The following is a 14,021-nucleotide window of genomic DNA, read 5'->3' as shown; positions in this document are numbered from 1 at the left end:
TATCAGATTTGTTTTAGAAGATTTTATGTAAAAGATACAGCAAGTTTTTTAAAAAGTGTTCCGAAATAGGTTCGCTTACCCTAGATTTCGTGGCGTGTGCAACAATACGTTATTAGTATATTAAACCGTAATTTTAACAACATTTTGTAATCAAGAGAGCGCGGAATGGTGTCGAGCGGCTATCCGTTTTATCAGGATTCCGGCGTGAAGATATAAAAATATAGCGGTTGCATTTGTCCCCGGTGCTCGTTTCTCAGGGACCTTATTACATGGAAATATTACGTCGGGTCTCACGAGCGGGGGCGAGATAACGATTCGCGAGGAGCGATGTGGTACGCTTTTTCCTCGGTATTAGACAGCCGAGGTGGGAGCACTTCATTTCAATGTTCCTCGTATTATTAACGGTCTTTTGTCGGCTTCGGAGGTCCGCTCGACAAAATCGCCGACGAAGCGACGAGAGCGGCATTTATCGTCGCCGTGCGAGCCGACACGATTCGCATCTCGCGTCTCCATAATGAAAAATTGTCGCGCGAACAAGATCAGTCTTCATTAACGCGCCCGATGTCACGGGTGCGATTCGTGACCGGCGTTACGATACTTACATGTCGGCGCCGATATAGTGTACGAAACACACAAATCCGCGTAGAGTAAAACGAATTGAAATTCGCTTGTTAACGCACCGTCACGCCTCTGTCGTCGCGAAAAATCTCGCAACGACGATCGGTCAATCGTGAATCGAGTCGTCGAATTAAAATTTCGAACCAATGTCGACCGCGCGACGCGTCAATAACGACGTCACTTACCGTGTCACCTATTTCAATTACAAATTTTATTCAATATTTATCCGCCAACTTTTCACCACGTTGTTAAATGTAAAACGGTCTCCGGACGCTTGTTTCGCCAAACTCACATAAAACTTGGGAAATGGCCCGTTAAACTGGTCAATTATGCGCGTTGTTTATCTTGCACGAGTTTTACGGAACTGACTTTGTAACGAAGCATATTTTTTGAGTTTATAGTAAAGGCCCAATTAAGTCCATTTGCGAAACGTTAGTGATAGATGAAATTTTAGGAAAAAAAAACCGAGAAGCATCGTGTCGATGCACTTTTCTTTTTCACGAGAAAATTATGTATATTTTTATGCGAAAAAACTATGACTTTAAAATAATCTTATTGTCATTTTTTCACGCACGATGTAAAAATGAGAAATATGTAATTTTATTCCTTCTACATTGAAAATCAGTGGAAAATGAAATTCAATTAGAAAATGGAATTATTATTCTTAATGCTCGAGATAAATGTTCTCTTTGCTGAGGCTCGCTTTTGGATACGTGAAGCTATGCAGCTTCGCAGATGACTGATTCAATTGTGATGTCATTCATTGGTATACGGGCAGTATCGCACGAATAGAGTATTCCAATGTTAATTGAGGTTCATCGCGTGGTTAAGCGAATGCGCTCTGAAATCGTGCATTAAACGTGGTCGCTGGAGAAAATACGATCTCGGGGACGGAGAGGAATTGACACGGCGCTTTAAAGAACCTGGATTTGAAAGGCAAATTTAATAGCTCGAGAGCTAATGAATAAAAGCGATTGAATGATAAACTTAGATCTCGAGTCGGTCGCGGCGACCGCGATACAACTTGAAAGGCGGATTAAAGAATCAGTGAAGCATAAAAACGACCGCGGGAGAAAAGAATGGAAATTGTTGAAACGAATTCGACATTCCTATTCTCGGAGCAGTACACTCGGAAATGTATTTTTCAAATGTCGGGATTGTGTGTGTGTGTGTATCGGCGAGTGAATCCTAAAATGTAAGACTAATTGCATGAAGCGCAAGGGTTTCTTCGTTAAATTGAACGAAGCAAAGAGGAGTTTTCACGTGCCGTGAAATATTTTTCGTGGCAAAAATCTATTGGCGAGCTTATCGACTGACATGTACGAGATTGACGTGTATATTTTCGCACGCAATGCCACTTTTGAGCATTGATATCAGAGAAGTGCGCGATATAAATAATACGCCCTCTTGTATTACACGCATCGAAAAATTGCAATTTCGAGCTTCGCGTTTGCATTCGGATCTGCATTGCTGCATGTCAGCGAGTCGATTGGCCCGCGAATAAGTTGGAAATGGTTCGCATCGACAAATACTCACTCGGATCCTTGACGGCCGTGATGACGAGGCGGAAGCCATTCGAGTTGGTGCCCCAGGCGTCGGTGACGTATTTCAACGTCACGAAGTTTGTGCGCGTGTAAATCGCGCCCACGGTCTGCTTCGTGTTTCTGCAGGATAGGTCCGCCTGGAAACAAAAGAAAATTGCGTTCGTCGAGTACGTGCCACTTGAAGGGACAGGGGGAGGGGAGAGGCAAGGGTTTTTTTGCAGACGCTCGTGCTAACGATGCAAATGTCGCGAGCGTGATATCGAACGAACATGGGGCGGACGACGTGCGCTTGATTTACGCGCGGATAGTTTTATATCGCAATGGACTAAAAGTCCCAATCGATTCTGTTCGTGGAACGTCACGGGCTATGTGATTTATGTTGCTGCACATCTGCGAGGGAAAAGTAAATTTGACGTGAAAACTTTGCGTACTTGAAATCTTGAACATTATTGATATTTTAATCCTTGATTCGCAGAGTACTTTCGTCTCTACCTTCGCGTGTCCGTTTTTCTCTCCGATAAATCCTTTTATCGCTACGTTCAACATTTTTATTCGCGGCTGGTTGTTATTTGCTACTGAATGTTATTGGGAAAAAGAGAGCCTTCTTAAATTTCTTAGCTTTAGAGGCACGGGGGAAAAATGAGGAATGTGGGCTCATATTGCCCGTAATATCACTCGTATTACCGAGAATAATAAAAATGTTCTCTTTTACATGTCATTAACCGTTCCCTCGCACTTTATGAATCGGGTCGCAATGAGAAAGGGGAGCGTAATTTCATCGTGGCGCAAGTCAGAATGGCAGCTTATAAAAGACCGCGTAAACGTCAAATAACGTTGTTTCCCGAGATGGCGGGCACTTTTAATAAAGCGGCTATCCGCACACGGTGCGCGAATCTCTGCCCTTTTCTTCTTCTTTTTTTTTAGAAGTTTATACCGGGGCATTTGTAAGCTGGCTTAAAGCGCAGCTTGACGCAAAACAAAAATAACGTATCCGAGTAGATAATCCTGAAATACGAGCCGTAGATATCAATTCAAGCAGCAGCAACGAGACCGTGGTCGGCGAGCAAGAAATTTATTCGTAGATTTGCAACGCGGTATCTCGCTCGTTTGCCTCGAGACACGAGCAACGTAACACTTGTTGCACCCCCACGACGGACGCGAAAGAAACCGGAAATAAACGGCTGCACGAAGATGAAAAAAAAATGTGGTCGATCGCGCGTATCGATTATTTTATGCAGCGCCAATTTTTTCTAAATGTCTTTCGTTGCGCGAAGGTGTCGCAGCTTCGGCTGCCATTTGTGCATAATGCACGGAAGTGTCGCCGCAGTGATTTCGACGAAATTGGCTTCATCACATGACATTCATCTGTCATAACGCGAACAATTCTTACGGGTCATTTTTTTTTTAGCAGTTTATCTTTTTATTGACCGTGTTGGCGGTGTATCGTGAAAAGTCAAGTACGCTCAGGAAAATAACAGAGTTACAGCGGTAACTAAATGCAAACGTTGTTGCTTTATTGAGAAAGCAATTTGCAAGCCTCGTTGTATTTTCCAATGCTCGTACATTTTATTTAGAAATCAAATATCTGCGCGGCGAGTAAGTTTTATTCGTTAACAAGCATCGCGATCGCGTAAAACGTGCAATTTATCGCGCCGTCCTTATCTGCTATCGCGAAAATCGTAATTTCGTGCCGTGGAAAATTCAGGGAGGAAGAGAAAGGAGTTTCACGATGATAACAGTTTAAATTACATTCCGCACATGCACTTCCGCATAAACAACTTTTATTGAGATTTTAACTTTGTTGCGCTGTGCGCGACGAACGGATGAGCGTTAGTCATACTACTGCATTTCTGGCTCGAGCGGACCGTAAATGCATCCTTTCCTGTCCTTTTTTCCCCTTTGATCACCGGCTTCGTTATCGCAAAATATTATTGAATCTGCCCGCAAGCTGTTTAATAACTGTCTTCTTCCCGGCCCAATTAGCGCGAACAAGAGATTGAATTTTGTCGGAGATAATCCGCATTTAATTATCCGTTCTCGCTCCAATCATTAGTTCCCACCCTTCCACCCTTCTCTCCACCGTTTTCTATGCTTCATCTTTTTTCCCATCTCCCATATGGCAAAAACAACAGCGAAATCTCTGCGTATCAGATGAACGGAAATGATCAGCACGCTGGATGAAACTCCGCGCGCTCGCATTAAAAATGCAAGTATGATTTGTACGGCATTTTCAAGATACGAACTTTCCGTCCTCGCTTAGCTTTACTTGCGATTCTTATTAAAATAAATTCTTATTAATATATATTAACATTGGAAAGCACTGTAATTTTTGTACGAAATCTATGAGATAGAAAAAAATTGAGAAATATATTTTATTCGCGCGTTTTGAAATTTATATAGCGAGTTAAAAAATTCACGATTTACTTTAATAGAAAATAATTTTCTATAATCAACATATCGTGATTGCAAATTTCATTGTTTCAGAGCCGAGACGGATGAAACCGACTGGACAAGGATCGCTATTTCAGTGAGTTATATTGTATAATATTGAAAATATCGCGTCGGTGCAATGAGAAAATCATAAAATTGCAAAATTAAATTTTCTACAATTCTTTAATTGTATTTGCTGCTCAAGTCATATGTCAAAATTACAAAGTCAGCCTTTAATTTTTGACCTAAATAAATTCTTTAGTTGCGGATTTTTTTAAGCCACGATTTTGGCATATTATCGATATTGCAAACATTTTGATATCATTTTTATAATATGTGATAACAGTATGATTTTCTCATACACTCGTACAAACGAATTAATGTATAGTTTACGTCGTGAATGCATAAATACGGTAGGCTTATTTATTTATAATTTAATTCGCACTAATTATAACAATGCATTTTTCTCGCGATATACAAAGTAATTTAAGATAAGCCGATCGTTAAATATTATTCGTCGTTAAGCTATGAAGGGCAGCGTGCTTGTGCAATGTATTAGGAGATAACACGAAATGGGGGGGAAAAAGAAATAAAGGTAAAATAACGCTCTCGAAAAATAAAAAGGTAACTGCTCGAGAAACTAGGTCGGGAATAAAGTTACGGAATAAAGTCTACAGTTATACAGGGACACAAACTTTGCCGCTAATAATTGTAAAGAGAATTGATAAAGTCAAGAGACAATAGCGTCAATTTACGACATAGATTTCATTTCACCGCTGCCAGTTACGAACGATGAATTATTATTTCTCTTGTATTTTACACTTGGATACTTGTGCATTTTGATACATTGAAATATTTTACAACCGTGCGCATGTTCGAGAACGTTTTCGAGAACGTGACGAATATACACCAAATTCATTTTACTCGCCAAATTGTTATTATCATTAGCCACACACTCTGCAATTATTCAACCTATTAAATCCCATCGATCAAACCGTTTATTTTTATTAAAATAACGCAACTGCAGTTTTGCATTTGAATGATATGCTAATACATTACATCGATTGTATAGGGAGCGGCTTTCTGATTAACAAAAATAACTTACCGAACAAACTGCTCGAGTATTCCAATGTTGTCTCGCGACGTACTGACTCGCATTACTATGCATCGCGAATAATTTCACAGATCGAGCTGCGTTTTCTCCAAGAAAGGCTCCCCCGTTGTTTTCGCGATAAACGCGCGAGAAATTACGTTGATGTCATTGCGGACACAGAATTTGCAATAATCCGCGTTGTCCCAAGCTCGATATTTATCGCGGCGCAACACGTCGACGGTCGGCGATGAATTTTATCGGCGAAAAACTTTTCACGCCCGACCGTAAACAATTACGACAATCAAACGCCACAGTCGAATTTAATTGCCAGTATCTCTCCGCTGGAGGTCAGTCTAATTTGCGATCGCATTATTATCGGCAATACAGCAGGCAGCACGGTGATTCACTCTCGGACTGATCTATAGGGTCTATTTGCGCGCGGCAAATTGTGTACTCTGTCTGGTATTAGGATTGCGTCCGTACGCGAACGGCGGTTTAATAACGTGCTCGCCGATCGACCGCATGTCAACCGGACGGGCACTTGTCAATTCCGACGACGAGAGTCATCGATCATGCACGAAACGTAGGGTTAAGTAATCTGCATCGTCAAGCAGACAGCCAAGCTGTAGAGACGTAAGCCAGCAGCGGGAAGGACTGCTCTTGTAGCTGCATAGAGCCGCTGGTATACCCTTTGATATGCCGTTGACGTACACTCAGGGCAAGTGAGCTGGCACGGTCATATATAGATCTGTTGAGTCAAGTACCAAATTCTAGATATCAATTCTTAAACCCCCACGTTCCTCCCCTCGTTTGAATAATGCGTTAAACATTTTACGTCGGGCATTTATGGTCAAACAGTATTGATCTATCCAAGATAATCTTATCCCTTTACGCTCTCCTTAGCAGATTTATTCCGACTATAGAGTCCAGTGCTGAAATTATTATCGTTATCAGGGAGGTAAAAATACGAGAAACCGCAGAAAGGGCCTCTCTTTGTGCGGACTCGCGTGCCGCACAAAAGTCAGGGATTTGAAGTAGGTTGGACAGAGGAAATAAGGGGAGAGGTCCGAGGACGAGTTCAAAGATCGTGCGAGATTAGATACATCTTCGGGGAAAACGTCGGCTGAATGGCAATGCCGCGATGCAAAGGCGAGATGGAGGGCCACCTCCGCAAGAGGACCACCTAATCTACATTTACATGACTTTCAACGTATCACGCGAGAATGGAACGGATCCCCCAACGAAGCCTCGAAGGTGCAATTTCTCTTTCGTCGACGAGAAAGTCGACGAAAGAAGGCCTCGAGCGAGCTTACGACAATGCCGTTCTAAGTTGATTCCAAAGAGGTTCGGAAGTGGGGGATGGGGGGGGGAGGGGGGTTGCCGAGTGCCGGCGGAGAGACCATTGTCGTGCGTGCAAACAACGAGATCCTTCGAGGATATGTAGCTCGGTCTGAAATCTCGACCTGGAAAACAGCCCCGAGCTGTAAAACTATTCGCCGCCGCCGTTCGTATATAAAAAATACGAAGCCCTGTATTAAGCGACGTGACAGAAAATATTTGGGGAAAAGATTTATCGCGCATCGGGGCTGGTTTGAGGGAGAGATCCGTAAACTTATCGTGGCTTTCATTCACGAATCAATGGTAGATGTCGCAAAACCAGTTTTCTAAACGAGAGACGGCTCGTGTTACGTTAATGAAAATAAATGTTAATTGGTAGATACAAATTAAAGCGAGAGGAGGATATTTGCACAATGATATGACATAACTTGCGAAATCGTAGAATAACTGAATGTTCGTAAGATGGTAGGCAAATACATATTACATCGATGGCTGCAAGAGGAGCTCATATTTCTCCATTATATTTTCCATAAAATTTGTCTCGGTCACATATATATTGCCGACGTAAAATTGCACTCCCGTCGTTATAAATTGCATACAGCGCGCGTAAGGCCTTTATATCTCGGATGCGGTTGCCGAATGCACGCATTTTACGACGTATACGAAACTCGTGTAAAGTCGTCTCCGACAGAAATACCGCCGCGTTATTTACCTCGTTCGCTGCGAGAGAGATATTATTTTTCAAACAAGACGTCCTAGCGTAAAGTACGGCGGATATTTAACTGCAGTTAAATTGCGGTATTTGCAATTATCGTCAACATATTTGGAAAGTAAAAGACATTACTTTTTTTTTCAATTGCTTCGGTAATCATTTTTCGCTTCTAATCTGATTCGACAAAAATTCATTACGTCTTTTCATCGGTATAACGGCAAGTTTGACTTATCATAAATGACTTTACGAAATTTATTTATTAGATAACTCGATTCTATCGAGCTTCTGTACTTCGAATTGAATCGCTTTCTTGTTCGAAAGCTCGGAAACTAACAAGGATGCATTCTATCGATCCATGAAGCGCAATAAAAGCAGTTTCATATTTTTGCCGTACTTTTATTGTGGTTGTCGAAAAACGTAGAGCGACGGTAAACAAGACGAATTCGTATCTCCTTTGTACCTTTACGATGTAAAATCCGTTAAAATCTCATTCTGTGTTCGGGTCTTAAACCTCTTTTAAATTCGTCGAAGTATTTCGTAGACAATGGAAATCAACGTGAAAAGTCCTCAATAACTACAGGGAACATTACGTTTTCATCACGTCACCCAAGATAATTTAAAGTGTCGCACAATTACAGAATTCAACTTGCGCATTGATCGAGTTATTAAATTGAATGAAAAAAAAAAAAGCGTACGCATCTTCGAACGTCCCACCGGTAAAAGCTTGCGAAAGCCATTATCGACGCGGCAGAAGCTTTTCTTCCTTGCGATCACAAATTCCGTCCTTTGCCACGACTGCTACGGCAAACTTCGAAAGCGATGAGATCCAGATGGCTGCTAGTTTCGCAAACTTCGCTGACCAATTTCTCACGACCGAGAGGCGACGCAGAAGCAGGGTCCAAGACATTACGCGATACTATGGTGGTGACGCTTCTATAATTAATGATCCCATAAGCCGGAATTATCGCAACGATGCACCGCGCGCTGATATCGATCTCCGAAGTCTAGAGAACCGTGAAACACTTCTCCTCGCCGAGTCATAATTAATAGATAGTAATCAAATATTATAGCCCACCGCGCGGAGGATTGCCCTTCCTGACGGTAAATTATTATGGCGGATGACGCAAACGCATTATGATTTACAGCTGGACGAGCGCGCTTTATAGATAGCGCGATTACGCGTAAAATCTCGTACGAACACTCGATCATTGTTTAATATTTTTCGCACGCGACGTATCGATCATATTTACGCCGCGCCGTCATCTTCGGCCGTTTTCCCTACGTAGAGCCGAATATAATTTCTTCGCGCAATGTATTCATAGGCCGGAGAATTCATTTAGGATTTTAACTAACCGATATATTATTTATTTCACAATCAGTGGGAGAATTTCGTTTTAATTTTGTATTACTATAAATATTGCCCGAGGTATTTTCGCGGATAAGCTCGGCTCATGAATAACACATACGCTGAAAAATCTTTTATATGCAAATGTTGCATTGCATATTATTCGCTAATCGAATATTTATTCCCGTCTTCTATTATCAGTCAATTTCGAGCAAATAAAGTTTCACACTTATTTCCATAACGCGGACAAGGCAGTTATTTGGTAAGAATTTTTTTTACGCAATTTGTTCCTTTAATTTTAATCGGGTTAGCCTGTCGACGTGACATGTAGGAAGTCACTGAAACCATAATTAAATCGAGCACGTAATGACGTCTTTTCTTAAAGATGTCACTTGAAATTCAAATTCACAAAATTTTTGATGTCACTTGAGATTAATATGTCACAAAGATTTAAATATTTCACGTTTACTTTTTAATCACCGAACGCAGACACATTCGCTTACGCTAAAAGTTAAAATTGTCACTAAACTCCACGCGTATAAGAAAGAAATGTAAAATATGCACCGTATCTTATTTTCGCGTCACTTTCCCGTACGTGAGAAAGAGCGGGCGAGGCCGCGCCGAAAACGTAAAAGTAATTTGTTGGATGAAAGCGCCGAAGTAGCAAGCAGGGAGCGGGACCCGGAACTTTTATTTCAACTTTTAATCCGTCAAAGCGTTCATCAGGGAAAATTTGCGCGGGGGAAAAAATTAATCTGATAAAATAGCTCGCGAGTGGACACGGCGGGCGCGCGAGGGAGATAGCGCGGCTTAATAACGGAATGAAATACTGCCACTTAAAAGGCCGCCGGGCGAAAATAAATACGGAGATAGAACGTACGGGTAATGCGTTTATTATTCCCGGAATGGCGTTTCGTAAAGTTTCCATTACAGCGTAGCGTTGTGACGAGACGAGGAGCGGTGTCGTAATGCGACTACGGCGCTCCGATCGTCGCGAGTGCAATTTTCTAGCGCGACAGTAAGGAGAGACGTTTTTCAGCGTGATAATTAACCGAGGGAGCGGGGAGGGGGGGGGGCTCGTAAATTACGGCAAAACGGGTACTCGATAAAAATAAACGTGCGCGAAAAGGGGATCGCGCTGTTATTACCGCGATGCAAATCGTCATTTGCGAATTTATCAGACCGACGCGGAACGCCGAGGCAAGAAAAATGTTTACAGTCACAATATTGCCGCAAACTCTCCAAGTTCTTGGCTATATACTTGGCTGGGGCTGCTCGAAAAAGTTTTGGTACAGCGGCAAGCAAAACAGTTATTAAAGTTACGTTATAATCACTTTGCTAAGCTCTTCGTCTGTTAACTTTGCAGATTTTATGAGCGCTCCTGTCTATGTCTGTCGTAAGTTTTCAAGTAAAAAGTCTCGCAGTTTGTAAACATCAAATTTTTATAAATTAATCCCTGCGAAATAGCTCTCGACGCAACGCGGATTATTGTAAACGCGTCACGTAAAACATACTTGATTTATCCGTGCCTCGAAAATGCACGAAATGATGAAAACTTCAATTGTAATCATGCACAGTCATGAACTGAGCGTTTACTCAGCTGCGATTATTCGTACCAATTCATTAACCACGAGACATCGCCCTCCATTTATCGCCATTAACCATCGGCCATAAATATGCCTGTTTGCGACACAAGCAGCCTTCGAGATCTTAATCAAACGAATCGGGAATTACGGCGGAGTAAATTAATAATGCAGCAACACACCAACATCGCCTCTTGCCGTGCCCGATTGGCCCAACAAGCTTAACAGCCCGCCATTCATCTCGCGGGATCGATCGCAAGCCCTTGCACGAATCCACTCCCGAGCCCGAAGCTTATCGGAGGGCAGCGGGATGCCCGGAGTCGTGGGGCCGCGCAACGCACACAACACAGGAAACCGGAAGCGGGATAGATGAACGCGAGTCCGAGCCGGCTACGCTGCCTAGCTTTCTCGCAGGCCGGGCCCTGAAAAGCTTTCGGAAGAGGCGCCCCCGGTTTATCATAATTGCATCTCGCGGCGAGCCCGCTCTCTCTCTCCTAACGAGCACGCAGCGCGACGCGGGCGATGTAGTAGCTCGGGAAATTAGTATCCGGGTTAGTTTATGCCAAACCGTCAACGCTATGAATTATGGATACATCGGCCGACCCGCGTTTTGCCGCGCGCATGTTTTTCTTTTTCGCGCTTTCGTGCGAAAGCGCGCGTCCTAGCTTTCCAATTTTTTCGCCCGACATTATTCTTACACGTGACTACGGAAACAAGTGATTTTAAATGTGAAAGACATTAGCGCAGGATCTAGGATTGCTGGGAAGCGATAAAAAGAACATTAAAAAAATATCTTTATTGAAGAAGCCGTATGCCGCTTGTAATTAACAAACATTATAACAAATGCGCCGCATAACGTTACGCGACTACTTGTCCTACTGGATTGCTTACGAGAACCAATCAGGATTTCGCTTTAAGTCACCCGATCTAACATTCTGCATCCTTATTCTCGTAAGCGATCCGGCAGGAAAAAAATAGCATCGCGTGCCGTTGGCTTCAATGATAGCTTCTTTCGTTAAATCGAGGCAGGATTGCACTTTGTCTGACCTACGCGTGCTTACTCCCCTAATTGTCTCTCCAATGCGCCGCGCCGCGCCAGATAGACGCCTGCCCTCCTCACCATCGGTGCGAAAACTCGCAGCGGAACAGAACTCACCGGAAACTCTTTCCTTATGCGGGGATTAATTAAATTTCGGCGCAGCCACGAGGCTAATCTCGGATCGTGTACTTCGAAACCACTTGCGTCTTCCTCCCTTCAATGACTCTTGCGCGCGGTTAATTTCATTTGGGAAAGTCTGCTGGGAATAGAATGAGCCAAGAGCTAAAAATCGCACGAATATACTGTCTTCCTTTTGCCCGTGAACTTTCGAGACATTTTGACCACGAAGAGACTCTAAGAAATCGAAACAGCCGAGTTTAATCTGATAAACTCGAACGTAGTTGCGGCGAATTTGCATTAAAAGCCAAACCAATATTCTCCGATTATTGCAAGCTGTTGTCAATTATTAGATCCTAGGCTGCCCGAGATTCTTCGTAAATTAAATTAAACGGCAATATTATGGTACCTAAGATATACGATACGGTCTATACGTACACAGCAATCAGTTAACTATAGTGAACTACGTGGAACTGCATCTCGTACAGAAATTTAGCACGACAATGGCGGGATTAGTTCCAGCAGATCGTGGGACTTCCATTGTTCAGATTCAGTCGAACCCATCTCCGTCGGTACATTCCGGATTGTCCTGACAGTCGGGCGATCCATCAGCTAATCAGTTCGCTCAGCTTGTTTCTTGGAGTGTGCCGTTTTACATGCGGGCCGGCATCCATGCGGGTGCTAAGATCCCCTGTATTCGCGAACGCTAGTCTGTCATTACGTTAACTTCTGAGAAACTTACCTCTGCCGAGGAAACCATTTGGATAATTAATTTTATCGCCGAGTGTCCCAAGAATATATGTACAGCGCCCATTAATCCGAAAATGGAAAAAGAATAAAATTAAATTTCTCTAAACGTTTATAAATGAATGATTGCTTCTGCAGCAGTGAAATACTCGATGCAAGCAACTCTTTTGTGATTTTATTAAATTTCCTTAGAATTAAGTTTTAAATCACGTTTCTATCAGGATAAAGTTTGTTGCACATTAATTAAAGACTTTTGCTATTTATTTGTACGTTCGAAGCCTGAATCTCTTCAATACTCGGTTGTAAATTTCATTAATACCGATATTGATTTCAAGTAGTCTGTTATTGACATCGATTAAATGTTCATTTGGAAAGAATCAAGTTTGTATTACATAGACAATATAAAAATACAGTTGATTTTGTTCCGCTTATCACAACATAGTCGATAGATGCAAATTAAAGCAAGAAAAATAATAACAAGATAAAGTAATAATACGTACTTTATGGAAGTTGATACCGGAAAAGACGCTATCTTTCTAATACTTTTGGTGATGAAGTTTTTTACATAAATTTACAATTTTTGTGTTTGAATCTCAAAGTCAAAAAGCAGAATTTACGCAGACGGCCGCGCTGCAAAAGTCAGCGTTAGCGGAGCACCTTCTCTGCATAACGTGAAAAGTGTCACGGAAGTATGGAGATTTATATACGTGATGTGAAGTACGTGTTTCTCGAGAATTTGTACATCGTGAATATGATTGCCGCGGATCTAATTTTTCTCTCAAAAAATGCAACTTTTTTTTTATAGATAAGGAAAACTCGGTATTTTTTATTCGCGGGTGAGAAAAATTGCAGAACAAAGTTCGGGCAAATTATTTCTAATAAAAATCAATATTTACTATTTACAGCAACAATAAAGATATTCGTACAATAATATGAAACGTACTGAAAATTATGATACTGCAGAAACGCAAGTCCAATAATACATTCGTAAGTGAAAAATAATCCAAAGGACTTACGGCGTTTGGGAAACTTCGCGTTCCGTGATTTTACTTCTCAAGGGAGCTTTTAAACCGAGTTTAAATTTTATGCCTTCTAATTGTTCGTTCTGCAGATTCTTCCTTAATTATATCACGGAATTGTTCCAGCGCGCTCGTTAGTACATCGAAGTTCTCGGCGACAGAGTTGTCTGTCGCTGTGACTTTCGCTATCGAACAACCTTACGGTACAACTTCCGGAAAACGACGCTTCTTTCGTACCCTCATATTTCATTGCCGCCCTCCAGACTATCACCGCCTACTTCCGGTAACTTCGCCGAAAGTGCCGGGCCATATTTTATGCGAAACTTAATATAGTCGATTTATTGTCATCTCGAAAGATCATTTATGGCGAGTATGCAGCGCGTGCTTAGTCTACGTTTTGCATTCTGTCTATGGACCAATGGAAGTCACGTTCATG

The 14,021-nt window shown here is 42.1% G+C and overlaps 1 protein-coding gene across 1 annotated transcript in view; it reads right to left on the bottom strand.

Annotated features, from left to right (window-relative positions):
* The window catches only part of LOC105562918, an 86,766-nt gene that overhangs the window by 31,760 nt on the left and 40,985 nt on the right, over positions 1-14,021 (bottom strand). Inside the window, exon 3 of the mRNA XM_012014092.1 lies at positions 2,155-2,299. Within this exon, the coding sequence (XP_011869482.1) occupies positions 2,155-2,299 (145 nt within the window). The remainder of the gene's footprint in view (positions 1-2,154; positions 2,300-14,021) is intronic.

Source organism: Vollenhovia emeryi, unplaced genomic scaffold (genome assembly GCF_000949405.1).
Source record: "Vollenhovia emeryi isolate VEMERY1.0 unplaced genomic scaffold, V.emery_V1.0 DF939182.1, whole genome shotgun sequence".
In the NCBI taxonomy this organism is placed as follows: Eukaryota; Metazoa; Arthropoda; class Insecta; order Hymenoptera; family Formicidae; genus Vollenhovia; species Vollenhovia emeryi.
The sequence above is the reverse complement of the archived record's forward strand: the minus strand, read 5'-3'. Positions and strand labels throughout refer to the sequence as shown.